At 43.5% G+C, this 22,782-nt stretch overlaps 1 protein-coding gene across 2 annotated transcripts in view; it reads right to left on the bottom strand.

Annotated features, from left to right (window-relative positions):
• The window catches only part of LOC137503931 (endomucin-like), a 140,746-nt gene extending 135,029 nt beyond the window's left edge, over nt 1–5,717 (bottom strand). For both annotated transcript variants that reach the window (XM_068231678.1, XM_068231687.1), the window contains exon 1: nt 5,555–5,717. In XM_068231678.1, the coding sequence (XP_068087779.1) occupies nt 5,555–5,624 (70 nt within the window). In that variant the 5' untranslated portion in view covers nt 5,625–5,717. The remainder of the gene's footprint in view (nt 1–5,554) is intronic.
• Between the last annotated feature and the right edge of the window lie 17,065 nt (nt 5,718–22,782).

Genomic DNA, 22,782 nt, shown 5'->3' with positions numbered 1-22,782 from the left:
AGGTCTATGTAATAATAGGTCTATAAGAATAATAACAGAGTTTCATAAACATCAGTTCCATTCAAAATATGACATCTTTTCATGAATATTGATATAATCAGTTGCAATTGTACATATTTGTTAGGTAGATGCCCAATAGCTGTTGTATTTCAACATAAGGATCAGAGTTAGTTGGTTCAGTTGTTTTCTTGAGTGTGGAGCAGGACCTGCCGGGATACTGGGGGACACCCTGCTAAGAACCCAGCAGTCACATCCAAAATACTAATACTAATGTATAGAACTAACTCACTGGAAAAGATGTATGAAGCTATATATGTATTCAGTAATTTACTTCTTGGCATGTTTATTATGCATATGTAACTTAGAAAATTCTTGAAAGAACCCAAATCTATAAACATGAGTCTAATAACTACTAATAAAATGTAAGAACAGGGATAACGGGAAAGAGATGGGGTAGGAAATTGGCATTGCCCAACAGGGGCCTTGTAGTCGAGTACAACTGGTATGTACTTAGATTAAGTTGGTACTTTTGTTGTTATAAATAGTGCATCTTATATAAGAGAAGACAGTAGGAACTCAATGAAGGGATTTTTGTATGTTTCATTGTAGTCATTTTGTAGGTCTTGGTTGTGATACATTCAATGTTCAGATAATTTGGAATTAGGAAACAGTAATGGCCACTGATCAGACCTCCAAAGGAACTTGTCTAGTTGGCCGGTCAAAACTAGAAGTGGCCGTGCCACTGTGGCCAATGCCCATAATGTATCAATTCCTGGCAGCTCTGCTCTTCTGTTAAGGCTCTGGCTTCTCCCCCTGCCCACCTCCTATTGACTTCTGCCAGCTGGGGGGCATGTTACACAGCTGGAGTTCTTCATTGCAGGGAAGCTGTGAGGTTGGTTCCTGCAGAGCGGGTGCTGGCAGAAGGAAGATCTGCAGTGTTTCTGCTCTGTTTCCCTGCTGCGACGGATGACTCTGGCTGCATAGCGTCCCCCCCCCCCTCCCCGGTGGACAGACATCAATAGGCGGTGGGCAGGGGGAGGAGCCAGAGCCTTAACAGAAGAACAGACTTCGGAGCAGCCAGGAATTGATTTTTTCCGGGCATTGGCCACAGTGACACGTCCACAACCTGAAGTGGCCAGACTTATATATATATATATATGCATATTATTGGGTTCATGCAAAAAAAATTACTGTTACTGCCGGGAGCATTGCACTGTGAGTTAAGCTATTGATGCGACCCGTGGTACTCGAGTAGAGCGAGCGTTGCTACGGTAGCGCGTGTAACTAATGTGTGTTACTGCACAGCAACATTACCGCACTTTTGGGCATCAATCCCACTGTCTTTTTTTTTAACAAGTTTATTAATGTTGCAGAGGAAAAATGTAGTTATTGAAGTGCACAAACAGTTTGAAATACTCAAGTAGTAATTGGAGCAGTAAGAACAATTAGCATCAACATGTGTTACATGTATACAGAACATTAGAGGCATAAGATGGAGTCAAGACACAGAGTGGCGTAGCTAGACATAAACGTGGCCACATAGCAAAATATGTTCATGGGGCCATGATATCTAGGCACTCTTATGCAATGCTACCTGCCCCATCTATGAATAGGAATTGCCTGAGCAATTTACATTCTGATGCAATGTACACTATGTATAGTCCATGAACACTGAAACAAAGTTAGAGGGTGGAGCAACAAAGCAAACTTAATAGTGAACATATTAAGTACCATCTGGGCCCCCCTCTTTTCCAGGGCCCCTTAGCAGTTGCTACACCATTGTATACACTTTTTCAATAATAGCACAATAGAGAGAGGCATTGTTGGTTATTGTAATACAGACTCTATTTATCAGTGATCAGAACATGAAAAGACCAGCTATAGTGTGTTCAAGATAAGGGACTAATGCCTGGAAATCCAATGTTCCCATATTATAGCAAATGAAATGTCCTTTTCCCATTCTTACTTCTATGCAAATACACCAGTTTCCTAAATGGGAAGGACTGGTTTACTCTTTATTTCCACTCATCAATGGCCGGGCAATTGGAGGCCAGCGGGCAATCACTAAGTGACTGCGATGGACATATGACAATGGTAGGGATTAGATTGTGAGCCCTTCTGAGGGACAATTAGTGACAAGACTATATACTTTGTACAGTGCTGCAGCATTACATAAATACTAAATAATAAAGTTGCAATATCTTTAGCACATTAAAGTAAAAAGGTGAACAAATTTCTGCCTAGCAGTGCACAGTGTTTATTGTTTCACTCTACTAGATCACCAATGCCAGACAAAAATTCAATAACAATAAAACCCCAAAATAATCCACCTAAACCAAAGGGTCTCCAAACCCTGGGTCACAGGCCAGTACCTGGTCATAGATTGTGCTGAGCCAGGCCAACCCATCTGCAAAGTACTTCGAATGCCATCCCACTGTGTCTATGTACAGTGGGTGGGTGTCAGCAATCGGATGGCTTGACGTTCAACAGACAGAGACTGTATCATCTAAAGCCCCCTTGAAGTTAAAGGGAACCCGAGGTGAGAGGGATATGGAGGCTGACATTTATTTCCTTTTAAATAATGCACATTGCTGTCCTGCTTACCCTCAGCCTCTAATACTTTAAGTCATAGACCCTGAACAAGCATGCAGATCAGATGTTATGACAAATCTGACAAGATTAGCTGCATGCTTGTTTCAGCGGATCGTTCAGAAACAGCCTTATCAGTCCGCCGACAGTGCCTACACACGCGCTACTGTCGGCTAAAAGACCGCCCAGCGGGAGGGTGCAGCGGACCCGTCGTTGCCTTTTGTAGTGTACGCACCTTTAGACCTTATTGACCAGAAAGATCAGCTAGACTGCCAGAGAACTGGTATTGTTCAAAAGGAAATAAATATGGCAGCCTCCATGTGTCTCACACCTCAGGTTCCTTTTAAAGTGGGCTTCCAGATCCCATCATAAGCCACCACACACAACTTATCACCACATGCCTAGTTGTAGTTACTCTGACCTTCTCCTAGGCACCGAAGTTGAGGTTAAAGGGGAACTTCAGCCTAAACAAACATACTGTCCTTATGTTACATTAGTTATGTTAATTAGAATAGGTAGGTAATATAATTTTTTACCCACCCTGTTTTAAAAGAACAGGCAAATGTTTGTGATTCATGGGGGCTGCCATCTTTGTCATGGGGGCAGCCATCTTTTTGGTTGAAAGGAGGTGACAAGGAGCAGGAGACACAGTTCCAACTATCATGTGTCCTGATAACCCCTCCGAGCTGCACACGCTAGGCTTCAAATGTCAAATTCAAAATGTAAAAAAAAAAAAAATTGCACCAAAACAGCAGAACGAGAGCAACAACATCAGAAATCCCATCATGCTTTGCACAGCATCAGGGGAAAAAAGCCCGGGCAGTTTACTTCTGTGCAGCTAAAAATCAGGCTTGGATAAGAGAAACAAAGTTCTGATGCTGTGAAACTGTTAAAGAAACACCAGGCCTTTTCAGTACTGCTAAGTCGATTTTTAGTCCGGAGGTTCACTTTAAGACCTTTTGACAAGAATGCTCTGTTAAATGGGGGAAATGTAGCAACAGAACACTCCCTATTACAGAACATTTAAGTTGATATTGTTCAGGTTTTGGAGGCCCACACTGACTGGCTCACAGAGGTTTACAAGACTTGGGAGGGGGACACCATGGTGTCCATTCTTCCCCCTGTTAATTGTTAAAGTAAATGTGTGCAGTCACTTTAAGTTTCAAAAGTTTCACCAATTGATTTGGGAAAACATGTTTATTGATTGATGCACAGGGAAGCTTATTAAACAAAATGAGCCACAATCTGATGCTGCACTGGGTTTAAAAAGCATGTTTTCCTATGTGCTTTAAAGTTGATTTTCTCAAAGACTTTTTGAAAAATAAAAAAGGGTTTTGTTACCATTAGTAACCCTGACATATGTGGCAAATTTGGTACTTATGGCAACTTTGCAGGCTTTGTAATTAACTCAAAAGTCAGCACAATAGACTTCATTGTTTAAAGCTGAAGGGTGAACCTGAAACTTTTCCATAGCTCCATTATTGACAGAATAGGGAATCTGAACAACACCAACACATTCTATAGGAAAATGTAAAGACATCCCTGTCTGCATATACAGTATATGTACTTCAGTGGGACCATATGCCTAGTACATCTGTCACAATCAATTTCAACTCCTCTTTTGATTCGGGTAGCAGTAGACCAGGGTATTATGGGATATCTTGCACATTTTTCCCCCCAAATATGGCTTGTGTGTTTGGTCCTGACTTTTTCAAACACTAATATTTAGAAGAAACTGACTTTAACCTGAACCTGAACTGCAACCCTTGTAGTCTTTGAGGCAGGGGCTAATGCTTCAGCATTCAGCAATCTGTTAATTCCAGACACATAAATGAATATGAAAGGACAATGCTGTTTTGAAGGTGCTTGCAGACACCTGCAACCTTTCATACTTGTGCTAACTCAGTGCATTTACATTCCCTGTTAAAACATAAATACAAAACGATTCATAAAACGATTTCACACTATGAATGCACTTATTCAATTATTAATTGAATTAACAGAAATTATGTTATTTAGTAGATGCTCTATCAATTCACCATAGAAAATCAACTTTTAAAAATATTGCAATCTTATTTTACTTGTTAATGCTGTAATTTTTGTTTTTACTTGAAGCTTACAATAACTAATGATGATCCCATCAAAATTTGAGCAAGCTCCCTAGTTAAATACCACTTAAAAACACTGCTGTTAATCAGCTTCACAAACTCTTTTTATAGTTCTATGTGAAATATCCTTAGAACAAGAAATACATCCTGAGCTAGTTTTGAGTGTCATATATTGCCACAGTTATCTACGTCAGGTGTAAACTTGGGATAAAGATATTCAAAGGATGTCCAGATTTTGCTTATGATCTCACACATTTATTGGTCATTTACTGTGTATATTCTCGAATAAGTATCTATGGTGTGAACCAACCTAGCATTTCTTACTCATGACGATGTACAGTTTCCATAGTATTAGCTAATGGCAAATTCATCGGCATATCATAAAAATAGACATTTCACACTAGCTTGCCAGTAACCTCTAATTGTCTTGCGTATAGTGCTTTATCACAAAGCCCTTTCATATCAAACAAATACGTGTTTTACATAACACCCATAACATCAATTTCAGTAAACATATATGAATAGTTCGACTATTAGGTCATAAAAAAACAATATAGTAATATACAGTAATATAGAAGTATAATTTCCTAATAATACATTCTATGTACACTAATTTTATGAACTATAGGTACATCAAATATTGCAGCCCACAGGCATCCATACTACTGTGCTTTGTATTAAGTTTAGTGGAAGGCGTTTCGATCCCTCTTCTCATAGATCTGGTGCTGATCTCAGACCAGTATGATGAAATACAAAGACAATAGTGGAGAAAAAACAAGATGCTGACCAGTATGTAGAGTGTAACGTGGTAATACACAAGACAGCAGCAAGTAAGTGATTAGAGAGGACCATGTTACCTGCCAGCAGGTTTATGACAGTGAGAATCAAAGCAGTGGCTCCGATGGGCTTCATGATTCCATGTGACATCTCCCATGCATTATCTCATATATTTTTTCTGTAGCGGGGCAGGACTTAAACATATAAGTGGAAAAGGTGTGTTCTTGCACTGCTTCTTTCTGCTTATTTTAGGACTGATAAGGAACAAGAGGAAATGCACAAGCTCCTGCTGGGAGGTCAGGACATTGTTTCACATTCTTCCCAGGAAGCTCCTTTCATTTGGCTAACAGACGTGTTGTTCTTAAAAAAATAAAAATGTTTAACTATTTAAGAGCTGATACCGTAACAATTATGTGCCAGGAAACCGTGAGTACGTAAACTCACACTGGTATATTCTGTGCTGTCTGATGAGCTATTTTTAAGGAGAACATTTTGGTGGGTGGAAATACTAGCTCACCCTCTCCAAAACTGTCCTGTATACCTCTTTCTGATCATCACCTAAGCCCTAGCAGAGAGACTGATAGGGGCCTATTTGTAAAACTGCATAGACTACACAATAATGCAGGAGAACAGAGGCGCCAAAAGGATAAAAGGAAGCTAAATGAGCTTAAAAACCAAATTCTTGTTAAATACAGGAGGTAGTGGTGGACTTACCTCCTCCAAGTAGACACACAACGACAGTAGTAAAGACAGTCAATATATTTTATTTATGAACTCTAAATATGCAATGCGTTTCGTGGGTTTGATTCCGCGTCATCAGGCAATAACAACGAAGCAATAGCATATGTGGTCAGCAGAAGAGCCAGGCACCTCTGTTTCAGAAAATTCTATTTACCAAGAATTTGGTTTTTAAGCTTATTTAGCTTCCTTTCATCATTTTGGCGCCTCTGTTCTCCTGCATAATATTGAGTCCACCCTGGGTGGAGGGTTAAACACCCTTTTTTCTCATCTACAGAGAGCGACTTCTTATTCCTGAGTGGGGTCAGGAAAATCTCCCCGCCTGCCTTTACAGTGGTTGCCTAATGGTAACCCTGGTTTGTGAGTATTACTATTTACTCTATCTAGTAACCATTTACCAGTACATATTACACTATTGGGGCTCTTGGTGTTCCTTGTTTTTATAGACTACACAATGTCTCTGCTGCTCGAAATGTATAAAAGAGCAGTAACATCGTATTTAAGTTGTCCAACTGTCATGATCATTAGCGAGAGTCCATAGGACTGAGGTGTGAAGAGCAGCACTAGCTGAAGCTCACCTGTCATCTGTGATAGCGTTGATCTGTGTGCAGCTCAAAACAGACATTTCAAAAATGACACACGAACCTCTTATCTATCACACTAAAGCCCCACCAAAGTGTGTCACAGTTTTGATTCCGTTTGTAGTCCTATATCTTCCACTGGCTTTGACTTCTAAAAACGCCCTTCAGAATATTGACTGTCTACATGACATGTCATTCAATCCACTCTGCAAAAGTTAACTGCAATAGGAAGTTACATTCTATTCCGTTATATTTTATAATTATTAAATCTTCAGATGCTAGCAGCATTGTAAATTGTCTTTTTGGCTTGCTGCTGAAATCAGTGTCAAAGTAGTTGTTCATAGTATTATGTATGACAACTTCTGCAACGCTTTACAGAGTACGTAGTCATGTCACTAACTGTCTCTCAGAGGCGCTCACAATCCATTTCTTACCATAGTCGGAGGTCAGTTAGCCGGGGAAACAGTTATCTTATCAGTATGTTTTTGGGTTGAGGGTGGAAGCCAAAGTGCCCAGGGAAAGCCCATATGAATACAGAGAGAACATACAAACTCCACACAGAGTTCAGGCTAGAAACTGAACCTAGGACTCTAGTGCATGGCCGGTCTGTGCACCCGGCTCGATCATGTGAGCGTTCTGTGCAGTGAGAGTTCTGTGCATGCAAGTTTCTCAAAAAAATGAACCGCACTTGCACAGAATGCTCACAATGACAGGGGCGTAATCAAGCCAGACACACGGACGACCCATGCCCAAGTCGTGCACTACCAGAGCAGCCACCCAGCGGGAGGACAAAGGGGACCCAGAGGGTGTCAAGGGACCTCACGGGCTACGGGGGCTGTAAGAAGCCCCAGGTATGTTCAGATTCCATTTTTATTGTCTGTTCTGTCCCTTTAGAATCACAGTGACCAAATTAGAATAAGTAGAAAACTTTTGGATGATGCATTATCACCAATATGGTTTGGGTATCAGTTCGTTTGGACTTTTTAAGAGTTCTTGAAATAATGATTGTTATTAGGTTTTTGTAGTACAAATATGTAGCCTATTCATGAAGCTGTGAAATAGTGAACTGTCATTTTACAAGATGAGAATTGTGTGTACTTACGTACAACAAACCAAGTACTGTTGCCAAAGGTTCCCAGCAATTTTACTTTGAATTTTTTTTCTAATCAGCATTTAACAGCAGTCAATTACAAAATAGCCCAAAGAGTCATAACAGACATTATAGAAACTGTTTGTACTAAGTGGAGTTCGTTAAGCAGGAATACGGTGCTTTCTGCTACTAAGATGTTTCATCATTTCTGTGTTTAACAAAGCCTTATGAAACTCATTTAATCCACTATTTTTAATGCCTAAAATGAAAGTCATTTAATAACATTAGCTGGCCCATTTGCATTTAGCTGCTGACACTATTGAAATATGCTATAATGAAAAATTGCATCAGTTTTAAATTACATTTTCACTCCTGGGATATTTTTATGCAGATACAAGGAGAAGCACATCGGCTGACTAAAGTGGTAGCAGCAGCTCCATTCTGCGCTTGGAAGACCTGGTGTGGCTAAAAAATATGTGTACCCATGAAATAGCCGCCAGGAGACTTGGGCGCAGGATACAGTCGATATACGGCTTACTCTGCACAAGTCCCGGCGACTTTAATTACTATTCCTCCTCCAGGTCCATGTGGATCGTAGGCAATGATGTAATTTGGCTGCCAGCTGTTGCTGGAGGCCGAATTACAGTGTTTTAAAAGTAACTTACAGTAAGCTCCGTCTTCTGACGGCGCCGAAGTTACTCACTGTGCGTCACTATAGTCGTAATTCCTATTATTGCCTATGGTGGCAACAGCTGCGCCAAAATCTCCTGCGCTGTTATTACAATGCTCGAAAAAATACTATGCACCATTGGCATACCTACAAATCATGGGGCACCCTAATGTTTACACTGTTGACCCTCACAGCCTGGGCAACCATGTTGCAAGAGCCATAAAACAAGAGTGGACATCACAGCATGCAGGAGAGTCTGAGGAGGAGGTAAACAAGCTGATTAAAAGTGGTCTGTGATATTGCAGTAATATAACTAGTAGTCAGTGAGAATATATATATATATATATATATATATAGATAGATAGATAGATAGATAGATAGATAGATAGATAGATAGATAGATAGATAGATAGATATAGATATATACAGATACAGTGGGTTGCAAAAGTATTCGGCCCCCTTGAAGTTTTCCACATTTTGTCACATTACTGCCACAAACATGAACCAATTTTATTGGAATTCCACATGAAAGACCAATACAAAGTGGTGTACATGTGAGAAGTGGAACGAAAATCATACAGGATTCCAAACATTTTTTACAAATCAATAACTGCAAAGTGGGGTGTAATTATTCAGCCCCCTGAGTCAATACTTTGTAGAACCACCTTTTACTGCAATTACAGCTGCCAGTCTTTTAGGGAATGTCTCTACCAGCTTTGTGCATCTAGAGACTGAAATCCTTGCCCATTCTTCTTTGCAAAACAGCTCCAGCTCAGTCAGATTAGATGGACAGCGTTTGTGAACAGCAGTTTTCAGATCTTGCCACACATTCTCGATTGGATTTAGATCTGGACTTTGACTGGGCCATTCTAACACATAGATATGTTTTGTTTTAAACCATTCCATTGTTGCCCTGGCTTTATGTTTAGGGTCATTGTCCTGCTCGAAAGTGAACTTCCGCCCCAGTCTCAAGTCTTTTGCAGTCTCCAAGAGGTTTTTTTCCAAGTTTGCCCTGTATTTGGCTCCATCCATCTTCCCATCAACTCTGACCAGCTTCCCTGTCCCTGCTGAAGAGATGCACCCCCCGAGCATGATGCTGCCACCACCATATTTGACAGTGGGGATGGTGTGTTCACAGTGATGCGCAGTGTTAGTTTTCCGCCACACATAGCGTTTTGCATTTTGGCCAAAAAGTTCCATTTTGGTCCCATCTGACCAGAGCACCTTCTTCCACATGGTTGCTGTGTCCCCCACATGGCTTGTGGCAAACTGCAAACGGGACTTCTTATGCTTTCTGTTAAAGAGAACCCGAGGTGGGAATTACTTTTACTATTGGGGCACAGAGGCTGGTTGTGCGCACTAAGACCAGCCTCTGTTGCCCCATCGTGTGTCTCCATGTCCCCCCTGCTCGCCGCTATACCCCCCGCATTGCTGGCGACACGCAGCGTGTCGCCAGCTCAATGTTTACCTTGCGCTGTCAGTCAGCGCTGCTCCCCTGCCTCCTCCGCATCGGCGCACCCGCCCGTGTCCCTTCCCTCCCGCTGATAGGAGGGAAGTGACGCGGCGGGTGGCGCCGATGCGGAGGAGGCGGGGGAGCGGCGCTGACTGACAGCGCAAGGTAAACATTGAGCTGGCGACACAGCCAGCAATGCGGGGGGTATAGCGGCGAGCAGGGGGGACATGGAGGCACACGATGGGGCAACAGAGGCTGGTCTTAGTGCGCACAACCAGCCTCTGTGCCCCAATAGTAAAAGTAATTCCCACCTCGGGTTCTCTTTAACATCACCTTTCTTCTTGCCACTCTTCCATAAAGGCCAACTTTGTACAGTGCATGACTGATAGTTGTCCTATGGACAGAGTTTCCCACCTGAGCTGCAGATCTCTGCAGCTCGTCCAGAGTCACCTTGGGCCTCTTGACTGCATTTCTGATCAGCGCTCTCCTTGTTCGGCCTTTGAGTTTAGGTGGATGGCATTGTCTAGGTAGGTTTACAGTTGTGCCATACTCCTTCCATTTCTGAATGATCGCTTGAACAGTGCTCCGTGGGATGTTCAAGGCTTTGGAAATCTTTTTGTAGCCTAAACCTTCTTTAAATTTCTCAATAACCTTAATCCCTGACCTGTCTTGTGTGTTCTTTGGACTTCACGGTGTTGTTGCTCCCAATATTCTCTTAGACAACCTCTGAGGCCCTCACAAAGCAGCTGTATTTGTACTGACATTAGATTACACACAGGTGCACTCTATTTAGTCATTAGCACTCATCAGGCAATGTCTATAGGCAACTGACTGCACTCAGATCAAAGGGGGCCGAATAATTATGCACACACCACTTTGCAGTTATTTATTTGTAAAAAAAAATGTTTGGAATCATGTATGATTTTCGTTCCACTTCTCATGTGTACACCACTTTGTGTTGGTCTTTTATGTGGAATTCCAATAAAATGATTCATGTTTGTGGCAGTAATATGACAAACTGTGGAAAACTTCAAGGGGGCCGAATACTTTTGCAACCCACTGTACATTTACACAAAATTATTCAACTCCCACTGAAATAGAGTGTTTTGTCCAGTTTGACATTGATTTTAATCATTTCAGTCATCTTGTTTACAATTAAATCAAAGAGGCACTTGTAAGTCAGACAAATATAACATAACATTTATAATGAAATAACTACAAATGTCTTTTCTGTGCTCATATCATTATCCGTTTTATTCAACCCCCAAGTGACATTCATTCTTAGTACTTAGTACATCATCCTTTTCCAGCTATAACAGCTTTTAAATGTGAAGCATAGCTTGACACGTGTCTTGCAGCGATCTACAGGTATCTTAGCCCATTCTTCATGGGCAAAAGCCTCCAGATGAGTCACATTCTTAGGCTTGCGCGCTGCAACTGCTTTCTTTAAGTCCCACCAGAGGTTCTCAATCGGATTTAAGTCTGGTGACTGCGATGACCACTCCAAAATGTACCAGTCTTTAATCTGCAACCATGCTCTAGTGGATTTGGAGGTATGCTTGGGATCATTGTCCTGTTGAAAGGTCCAACTTCTCCCAAGCCTCAGGTTTGTGACAGACTGCATCACATTGTCATCCAATATCTCCTGGTACTGAAGAGAATTCATGGTACCTTGCACACGCTGAAGCTTCCCTGTACCTGCAGAAGCAAAACAGCCCCAAAGCATGATTGACCCCCCCGCCATGCTTCACAGTAAGCAAGGTGTTCTTTTCTTCATAGGCCTTGTTCTTCCTCCTCCAAATATAGCGTTGATCCATGGGCCCAAACAGTTCTAATTTTGTTTCATCAGTCAACAGAACACTACCACAAAAGTTTTGGGATAGTGTGTTCTGTGGACTGATGAAACAAAATTAGAACTCATTCTTGTTCCATATCTCAGGAACCAGTGGGTCACACTTGAGGCCGCAGTAAAACGGCAGCATTTTCTCGCAGCCAAATCAGCATTCTTGTCCGGCAGCCAGCTGAGAACGGCTGACTGTCAGCAATGGGGAATCACACACGTTGTGCCATAAAAACCAACAGTGTTGGCTTTTTCCTTCCCCCGCTATGGAAAATCCCACACTGCTCCCAGTGCACTGTGATTGTGCACTGGGGAGCATTTTTGTGTTGTGGAAAACACCTGCGATTTTGGCCAAATGTGACTCTAGCCAAAGTCAAACAAGCAGTGCGGAAAACCCAGGTGAAAGCATCATCACTAAACCATTAGTAGAATATCGGTAACAGCACATAAACTGAAATTTTAACCATCGTGGTGTCTAAATTAATTGGTGACTTTGATATATGACCTGGGGCCCTGGCTGCCGTGCGGACCAATGTTTGTGATTTTAAATTTCTTTTTTGCAGCTTCCAGGATGCGGTTGACAGGTGAGTGGTTAGGGAGGGAACCATGTGGGAGATGTGCCTACATGGGGCGTCCCTGTAAAACGATGCAATCTAAGATCTACGATTGCATCCAACTGAAGCCTCCCACCTGAATGCTAATTTATGCAATTCCTGCTAGATTTGGTACAGCAGGCAAAGGGTGTATAACAGTACACCTGATTGGCTGACTAGCGTCTGCTGACCAGATATAGGCAGGAGATTGCTTTAGCTGGGAGTTAGCAATTGTGCTTGTTGCAGTTGGCATTCAGTTTAGAGGTGGTGGGGGTGAGTTCCCTGGAGGTGAGAGGTCCAGGACTTGCCCACACCTCCCTCTAGGTATCGCATGGTGGTTTGGGGGCCCCAGCTAGTGAGAGAGACCTGGGGCCTCCGGCTGTCGTGCGGACCAATGTTTGTGACTGATATACTCACACAAAATACACATAGAAAAATGTAGTATTCCATAGTACTCATTCTTACATAAGTGGTTCAGTGGCACTAAAGTGACAAATTTATTAAAAATAGTTTAAGGCCTTGTTTCCATCTGTGCGCTTCTATCTGCTTCTGTCCGCTTTTAATCAGCACATCAATGTTACAGATTGATACATGTTGCCGAAAAGCGGACAGAAGCGGATAAAAGCGCATAGATGGAAACAAGGCCTAAAAGTAGATGAGGGGAAAAAACTCTCACTCAAGCCTACGGCTCTACCACAGCTCACTGGAGATTCTCTTTATATCCCTGAAGAAGCGGGATCAACCTAGTCCTAAGAAATGCGTTGCAATCTATAAAAGTTTTGTTCATTTGGATCAATAAAATTACAGTCCTTAACCTCTCCATTGAGTTCTTTTTAGAGGAGGTATATTTACCTTTACCTCCTCTAGTTTTAAACACTTTGAATAACGTTATTTCCCTTTTGCGCCTCTGAACCACATACTGTACATAATACCATCTCATGTGGAGGGTATATCCCTTTGTTGTTTTATCCCTAACCGTAAAGATTGACTTTTTAATCCAAATGGGGTTAGGTTTGTTCTTCCCACCTGCCTACTGTTATGCCACTGCTGTGGCACACAAATGTGAACATAATTATTCACATCTTCTTAATCCCTGCGTCAGAAACTTACCACACTACGGTATATTGGCTCTTGTTTTCCTCAGACATTCCCTCCCCCCTTTTTTCCTTTGAGCATTCATACTTAGGCTCTGTGTACACTAGAGATTATCAAAGCATCATAAACGCATCTCAGATTCAGCACAAGCACAAAGTGTTTGGAACATTTGTGGGATGCGTTCCGGATATGTTTAGTCTCAGCTGGCCACCCACTGATTTTTCACAGCAACCAGGAACTGACTCCAAGCACAGCACAATAAGACACGCTACATTTCAGAAAACTCACTGCCACCCAATTCCAGCTCTGCACACATTGCAGGTTAATATATTTCTCCATAAGAACTCATAGTCCTACCACAGCACAATAGTACAGGCTGCGTGTAGAAAAACACAATGCAAGCCCAACCCAATTCTGAACGTATCCTAGATCTCTTTACACATCTCCATCACATCTCATTCAGAATTCAAACCTTGCATTTAAGTTGCAGTCAAAGAGCTTCAGAAAAGCAGCACAAATGTGAAATAAATAAAGTAAAATAAGAAAAGGGAGTGAATGAGGATTTTGCATTTTGAAGTCATGCCTGCGCACTTGCCGCCTTGTCTGTGTTTCCTTTTGTTTATGATAATGATATCCAGTTCTACTCTCTGAACAATTGCATGATGGTGTATAAAGCTTTGATCCATGAAATACGACCGTCTGCCATGTGGAATGAGGCAGGAATTATTCCCCAGTGAAAATAAGCCAACCTGTAATAGACCAGCACAGTGAGAAGACACTACTTGATTATTTTGTTCATGCATAGGAGCTGATGATTATTTATTATTGTCCTCCTGTCTTTACTGCACAACAGTAAAGAAAAAATGTTCTTTCACAAAGTCTGCCCATCAAGCTAACATGGAAAGCTGCAAGAAAATATCCCATTTTAAAATGTGATGCTTAAAAGGGAACCAGAACAGATTGAAATTATTTAAAATAAACACATGATGTACCTGCAAATGAATATTACATACTAACCTCGCTGTCAGTTCCTCTTAGAAGCTCATCATTTTCCTCTAATAATGATTATGTACAGTTCTGACAAGATATTGTCAGAACTATAAGCCTCAGAGCCCTTTTCTACTATACCAGTTACTGCCAGTTATAACTGAAAGGACAACTGATGTGCAAGGTAATGTCCATATTTTCCTATGGCTCAAGTGGGCGATATTACAGTTTAACAGTGTGCTGACCCAGAAACTGTTTGTAAGATCTTCTCGCCGCTCATGGCGATGGAACGCCGAGACCCACACTGAGGCAAAAGCCTCTGGGTCTCAGCGGGGCTCAGATGTCAGTGGAGCTCAGTTCCCATTACCAAAGCGGTGGGCGTGTCCTGGGTACGCGCTCCGCCACTGTAAACAGTAACAGTGTGTGTGCATGGCGTGTAAGCTAACTTGCTGACACGCCGCAACGTGATTGGGCACTTTGGATTACTTTTTGTTTGATTGGTTAGTCCTTGTATAAAAGTAAGGTGAGCGCACTCTGTCATCGCCCATGATAGTCTCTGCTGGGCTTGTTGCTGAGACTGCACTCACAGCTGCTGATCTTGTGCTGACTTTATCTGTATCTTGACCAAGCTTATTTCCAGATTGATATCCTGTTGCCGACTTCTGCCTGTTCCTGACCATGCTCTCTGATTGGATTACCCATTGCTGATTCTGCTTGTTCCTGGATATCCCTGATTGCTGCCTGGATCGTCCCCTGCTTGTTTAAAGGTTTCTCCCATATACTCTGCCTGGACGGATTGGATTGACCATGTTATCTGCAAAGTGTTTGAACTGCCTACAACCTATCCTTCCCTGCCTGTCACCACCTGGCTATCATCTGGATTGCCTCCACCCCCAGGCCTCCGGTGACTATATATCTGAGTACACTGTACTTATATTACTCATACTGCTTGTTTGGTGAATACTATCTATCAGTCTGTATGCTACATCTGCCTGCAGGGTATTGTAGTATTGTATTAGGTAGGAGTTTTGTGCAGGTGTTACGGGCTGGGCTATGGGTCAGTCATACGGGCATACAGCCTGACCTATAGTCATTGACCAGGCAAGCCTGACACTGTTATGGGGACATCACCATTTTTAAAATGGAGGATGGGGGAATTCCATTGATCACAGTGGACAAACAGGACGCGGCTGAGGAAAAAAAAGAGAGATTGATGAGTAAACTATGCGGGAGGTCAGTATGACGTGTGTATGTTTATCTTGACCTTAATTTTTCAGTTCAGGTTTGCTTTAAAGCCTTTGTATCCATATGACATTGACGGTAAATCTGCATCAATTAGAAATGTGCAAAGTTTTGTGAATTTGTGTTTCTAGCGATAAGGGCCTTGACACGTTGTCGTATTGTACAGTTGATTTCCGTAACAAGTCTCAGTGTGCGATACGCTAGGACATCAGACAGCACTGTATGATGGGCACACTTGTATGTTCTGTGTGCAGTACTGTGTTCTAACAACATATGCATGCTTTGTGACAGTGGCGTAGCTAAGGAGCTGTGGGCCCCGATGAAAGTTTTACATTGGGGCCCCCCAAGCACTCTATACATAACAATTGATACGGCGCACCAAAACCTGCCAATAGCAACTACAGTGTCAGCGGTGTAAGAAGGGGATGGGGAACAGTTTGTTAATGATTATCACTATTCAAAGTATCTATAGAAGTGATTATTATGAGCACAGGACCAATAGAGAGCTAATACTGAAGTTGAGGGTGGGCCCCTCGGGGCCCCTCTGGCCCAAGGGCCCCGATGCGGTCGCAACCTCTGCAACCCCTATTGCTACGCCCCTGCTTTGTGAATGGAACACAGAGCTTGCCCATTCAGTTTTTCTACAAATTGCACAGCCACCTGCATTGTATTAAAACATGAATGTGTGCACGAGTCCCATGAACACTGAAAGTACCTGACGTGCTGGGTTTGGTAGCACCATTTCCTACAACACACAAGAGTGTAATTTTATCCCATCGTCACCCCCATGAGGTTGTCAGTAAAAATGTTGGTAGACGGACCAGCAGGTATTTCCCTATTGAGCATAGATCACCTCACTTAGCCCACCTCATCCTTCTGCAGGTGAGTGATTAAAGGGACTCCGAGCAGTGCAGAAACTATGGAAAAATGCACATCATTTTAAAGCTCTCTTTCTCCTCTTTCCAATGATATATAAACCGCCGCCCTACGCCTTTTAGTTTTCGCTATTTTCGCGATTGAAATTGCCGCGACCGCGATTTCAATCGCGAAAATAGAGAAAACTAAAAGGCGTAGGGTAACGATTTAGGTGTCGCCAGAAAGAGGAGAAAGAGAGCTTTAAAATTATATCCATCTTTCCATATTTACATTGTATTACACAGGACGACACTTTCCCCAGAATGAAGCTGCTGACTTTAGGAAAAAGTCGTCCTGTGTAATACAATGTAACTATGGAAAGATGGATATCATTTTAAAGCTCTCTTTCTCCTCTTTCTGGCGACACCTAAATCGTCGCCCTACGCATTTTAGTTTTCTCTAGTTTTGCGATTGAAATCGCGGCCGCGGCAATTTCAAGCGCGAAAATAGCGAAAACTAAAAGGAGTAGGGCGGCGGTTTATATATCATTGGAAGGAGGAGAAAGAGAGCTTTAAACTGATATGCATCTTTCCATAGTTTCTGCACTGCTCGGAGTCCCTTTAACTCTTTGTGGCAAACACTGCATAAACAGCTCAGCCTTATCTCCCTTTATTACACAGTAAGCATGAAAGAATTGGTGAGCCATAGTGGAAGTGCTGGTCAAAAGAAGTTAACAGAAAGCCAAGGAAGAAAGTGGGCTTGGTCAAATAATTGGCTCTATGCTGGAAAGCCAACTCCCTCCCTCTTGGCCAAAAGGTGACAGACAGGTACTTTCAATATATTTATTGTGAAAAGTACAGCACAAAACGTTAGGCATTTCAAATGTATGCAAATTTACTATCTGCTGTGAGAAATACCAGGAGTTTGCTGTAGTGAGCAGACAGAAGAAGTGAGTTTGGATCAGTTTTAATGCATGCACAGATGGAACATCAGCTCTGCTAGTTTCCCTCTTCCCCTCTCCTACAGCTGCCAGACTGACCCCATCCCTGTTAATGACTTTCTTATCTAAACCTAGATTTATGACTTTTATTTTATTTTCCTTGCTAGCCGGCCCAGCAGTGATCTCTGCTTCATTTAACTCTTGACTCATTTTAAGATCGGTTCTTCAACTCCTACAGCGATTAGAAATCAGGACAAATTACAGAAAAACAAATGCTGTTTACTAACTTTCAGTGCTAAACTGTCACTTCTTAACCCCCCTGGCGGTATAATTCCCGCGGCTGCGCAGCCGCGGGAGGGTTTTTATCACCTCTTTTTTTTTTAAGCATGTAGCTAGCATAGCGCTAGCTACATGCTTCCCCCCTCACTGCGGTGTCCGCCCGTCCCCTCCGATCGCCGCCGGCGCCGCTTGCCCATAAGGAAATCCCGTTCTGAACGGGATTTCCTTGAGGGCTTCCCCCGTCGCCATGGCGACGAACGGAGTGACGTCTTTAACGTCATGGACATCGCGATGTCACAGGGAGTCCCGATCCACCCCATAGCGCAGCCTGGCGGCGATTGGCCAGGCTGCGCAAGGGGTATGCGGGGGGGGCCTGTATCCGCGGCGGGTAGCAGCGCATCGGCGGAGGGTGGCGGCGATCAGACCAATCACGCAGCTAGCAAAGTGCTAGCTGCGTGTTTGAAAAAAAAATTATGTAAATCGGCCCAGCAGGGCCTGAGCGGCACCCTCCGGCGGCTTACCCCGTGTCACACACGGGGTTACCGCCAAGGAGGTTAAAGGACACCTGAGCTGACATTACATCTGTCACGGACGGTTGCGGGGCCGCAGGCGCATCCTGTAACCGCCCGTGAAGAAAAGCGATCGCACTTGATTCTCTGCATCGATTGCGCTTCAAATCGATACAATCTGGGTTGAGTGTGTAGGGGCAGCTGAAGTCTTTTTCTCAGCAGAGAGATAGCACCAGCCCAACTGCTGGATGGCTCTTTTGATATGCTAATGAGCCTGGGCCCAGAGAGTCCCTGGCTTCAAGCTGTGCTGATGGCCCATCCATCAGGTATAGACCATGACAGAAGCAATCTAGTTGGGAGAAAAGCCAGACCCTCCGGCTCCCTCCCAGCAGGGGAGCTGACACCTAGCTAGCTGCCCCAAACTTCAAAGAGCCTTTGCCTGGGAATGACCTGCTATCAATCCCAAATGTAGATCATATTCCATAAACGGCTATATGTATCATATTTTCTGTGTTGCCAGGCTGGCAGACCCTCCAAACTAACAGAGCATGTAGGGCCCGGTCTGGCGTTGGTTCTGAGAACATTTCAGAACCTTCTGAGGTAAAGACTGCCCGTTAGGCAGTTCAACAGTGCCCTAATGATACCACAGGGGTCCCACCCCTCATGTTTGGTATCAGGCTGCTGGGTACATCGAGGCAGACCTGAAAATATTAGAAAATCTGCCCTGCCCTGTACGGTTCTGTGAGATAGAGCCCATATATGGTTAAGGCATGATTTCTGGTCCCCAGGACAAGGGGAGGACTCATCTCATGTTCTAAGGGGGTGTGTGGGCCCGCCCTCACTCCCTCCTACTGAATCAGTTGCATAAGAATGGCAGAGGAGCCAAACTCAGTGTCCTCCACCCTGAAACATCTTGAACTCATCTGTGCCAGCTTGAGGATATGCTGGCATCCACCTGGTCTGAACTCTGAACTTTGATTGAAACCCAGAACTCTGATTTTTACCACAAAAAGGACATCTTTCCAGGAACTTAGTATTTTTCTCCCTTCTTTTATTTTTTATACTGGCTATTACTGTTTTAATAATTGTTGATTTTAATAATTGTCTGTATATATTAATTATTTATATTGCTGTGAATAAAAGACTTCCTCCAAGTCATTCACTGTTCCGCTACCCTGCTTATCAGCACACACAGAACTGATCCCGGGTCTCTGGAGAGACGCTACTACTGTTTGTTTGTTGTTGGCTAGACAGAATACCGTGTGTTTAACCGTTTTATTCGCAGGACTAGTCAGTCAGTAAATCGGGTCCACTGGCCCATACCAGTGGTGGTGGCAGATACCGTGGAATCGTGTGTACGTTGTAATTACCTGTGTCTCACAGGCTCCCTTCTGAGTTGTCTCTGGCTAATTCTTAACGGTTCCTGCACATCGACTGCGACCAGAGTTCGCACGATCTGTGCGCTGGCACCGTTTAGAAGGCTGAGTGCGGTCAGCCACTAGGGCTCTTGTGACAACATCTATGCCAGCATATGCAGTTTGGTATCTATTTCCCTGTAGCAGTAGAGCATTTTACTGTCTTAGCCATCAGCAAAAGCAGAAAGTTTTGAAAAAGAATGATATTATTTATGGACTTAAAAAGAGTAAGCGTTCTGCTAATAAGCCTTCTTCAGACTTCGTTCCTGTATACTGACGATATGTTAGACCACAGGGCTATATGTACTTTCAACATTCGAAAGAGATACATAGATTTTTCAGCAAATATAAATAAATGTCATTCAAATTCCTTAATTACAACAGAACATCTAAAGGGAGTCTTGACAGGATGTTTGCTACTTACCTGGTCTCTACTGCAACAAGAGAATGTGTGCATCACCAAGTGAAACCTGATATATCTGGCTACAAACTTAGCCTAATTGGCACCTGTAGCGTGTTTCCTGTAGCGTGGATCGGGGGGTAGGCCCTAGAACTGCGCAGCTGCACTCGCAGCTATGCGGACTGCGCAGACGGGGCCAGCTCATGCGGCCATGTTAGTGGAGGCAGCAGAGCCCTGTGCGGTCGGGAGCCGGCCAGGGGGGCTATTGAGCGGCGGGGACCCGATGGAACGGCATGGAGGGCGCGGACATTCAAATGTGATGCAGGTATTTAACTTTTTTTTAAATTTGGCCTCGGAAGTCCTTTAAGAGGCACAGCTTGTGTAAATTTGCATTTGCTCTCTCAAAATTTTGCCCTGCCCTGGTCCCTGTTTTGGGTGGGCTGCTGTGCACATTCGGGCAGGAGCGCAAATTGCAGGGATCGCGAGTGGACAGAGCATCCACTGCTTCTTTGATGAATAGGGGGCAGAGGCAGCACCACTGAAATAAGCCCATTTAAACAAGTGATCGCTAGTCAGAGTGTTGGACAGATGCAAAACATAATGCAGAGCAAAACGTTATTCCTCTTGTACCCATAGAAGAACATTCTCAGAAGATATCTAATCATTAATATCAAGGATATACTAATTGACCCTCAGTAAATAGTTGTATACTGTTTTGTGTTCACCTGTTTTATTTTGCATCTTATGCTCATCTCTCTTAATTAAAGATACATTTTTCAAAGCCTTCTAAGGCCGAAATCCATTCTTCTTAAGCACAATGGAAAGGTATGATTTTATTTTTGGAATGCTCCCAGCAATAGGAATGTAATAACTTGGCACAGAGTTTGCGGCCTGACTGATTTATCAGACTTACACAAAAATAAACTTTTTATGCCCCATTGTCTTTGCAGCTGCTGGGCTGTTTACATGAAAGATAGCAATTTCCTTATAAACCATTTTCCACACTTCACTTAACTATTGCAAGGTAGAAGCCAGCATTCCTGCAAAACACGATTCCCTAATAATATAATAGTAATGTTTATTTTGGGAGGATTCAGCCATAAATCTGCTAAATACAGACTAATGAAATCCTTTACCTGCAGTGTGATCCAGTTCAGAGGGATTCCCCTGTCTCCCGTGGATGTAGAAGGCTGAGGATTTCCACTGATGCCTTTACCACTTGTGGTATTGCACGTTTTTTTTAGTTTTCTGCTGACTTCTCTTTGTCCTAATGATTCATAACATGAAACACCCAATAAGAAGTGTTTCATGTCAGTTTAGAGCACAAATAAAAACATAAATGAAAATCTGCACAGATTATATCATTATGTATTATAGTATTATCGAATGACTTAGACCTGGGATTTTCAACCTGAGTTCAGCGGAACCCTGGGGTCCCATGAGAACCCCTCAGGGGATCCGCAGCGTTTTGCTTCTTCTGTGGGACAGATTGGTCCCGCTTTCCCCTTCCGTGGGACAAAATAGTCCCACTGATGTGACCGGCGTATTGATTCAATCAATGGCGCATCACGCCACTCTCTTATAGGGCAGTTTTCGCGCCTTTCAGTAATGCCGAAGACAGCAGCGTAGTGGACGTATGGACAAAGCAGCGAAGGAGACAGCGAGTGAACTGGAGACGGCTGAGGAGACACATCGTGGCAGTCACCGGGTGAGTATGTTTGGGGTGTCAGCGTGCACTGTAGCGTGTCAGAGTGTAGGGTGGCTGATAGCTGACCCCCCTGAGTCACGTGCACTTGACACATATGGACATTTGAGGCTGCACGGGACTCTGGGGGCCAGCTGTTACTTCCACGCTGGCACTTTGAGACTGGAAGCCCCTATTCCTGCCAACCTATACTGGGAAAACTTACGCCTGGTTACTTGTACTGGGGGTCCCTATTCCTGCCTACCTATACTGGGAACACCTATATCTGGTTACCTATACTGGGGCCCCTATTCCTGCCTACCTATACTGTGAACACCTATGCCTGGTTACTTATATTGCGGGTCCCTATTTCTGTCTATCTATACTGGGAACACCTATGTCTGGTTACCTATACTGGGGACCCCTATTCCTTCCTACCTATACTGGGAACACCTATGCCTGGTTACCTATACTGGGGGCCCCTATTCCTTCCTACCTATACTGGGAACACCTTTGCCTGGTTACCTTTACTGGGGGACCCTATTCCTTCCTACCTATACTGGGAACACCTATGCATGGTTACCTATACTGGGGGCCCCTATTCCTTCCTACCTATACTGGGAACACCTATGCCTGGTTATCTATACTGGGGGCCCCTATTCCTGCCTACCTATACTGGGAACACCTAGGCCTGGTTACCTATACTGGGGGCCCCTATTCCTTCCTACCTATACTGGGAACACCTATGCCTGGTTATCTATACTGGGGGCCCCTATTCCTGCCTACCTATACTGGGAACACCTATGCCTGGTTACCTATACTGGGGGCCCCTATTCCTTCCTACCTATACTGGGAACACCTATGTCTGGTTACCTATACTGGGGGGGCCTATTCCTTCCTACCTATTACTGGGGAACACCTAGGCCTGGTTACCTAT

Source organism: Hyperolius riggenbachi, chromosome 1 (assembly GCF_040937935.1).
Source record: "Hyperolius riggenbachi isolate aHypRig1 chromosome 1, aHypRig1.pri, whole genome shotgun sequence".
Lineage (NCBI taxonomy): Eukaryota > Metazoa > Chordata > Amphibia > Anura > Hyperoliidae > Hyperolius > Hyperolius riggenbachi.
This window is presented reverse-complemented; position numbering and strand designations above follow the sequence as displayed.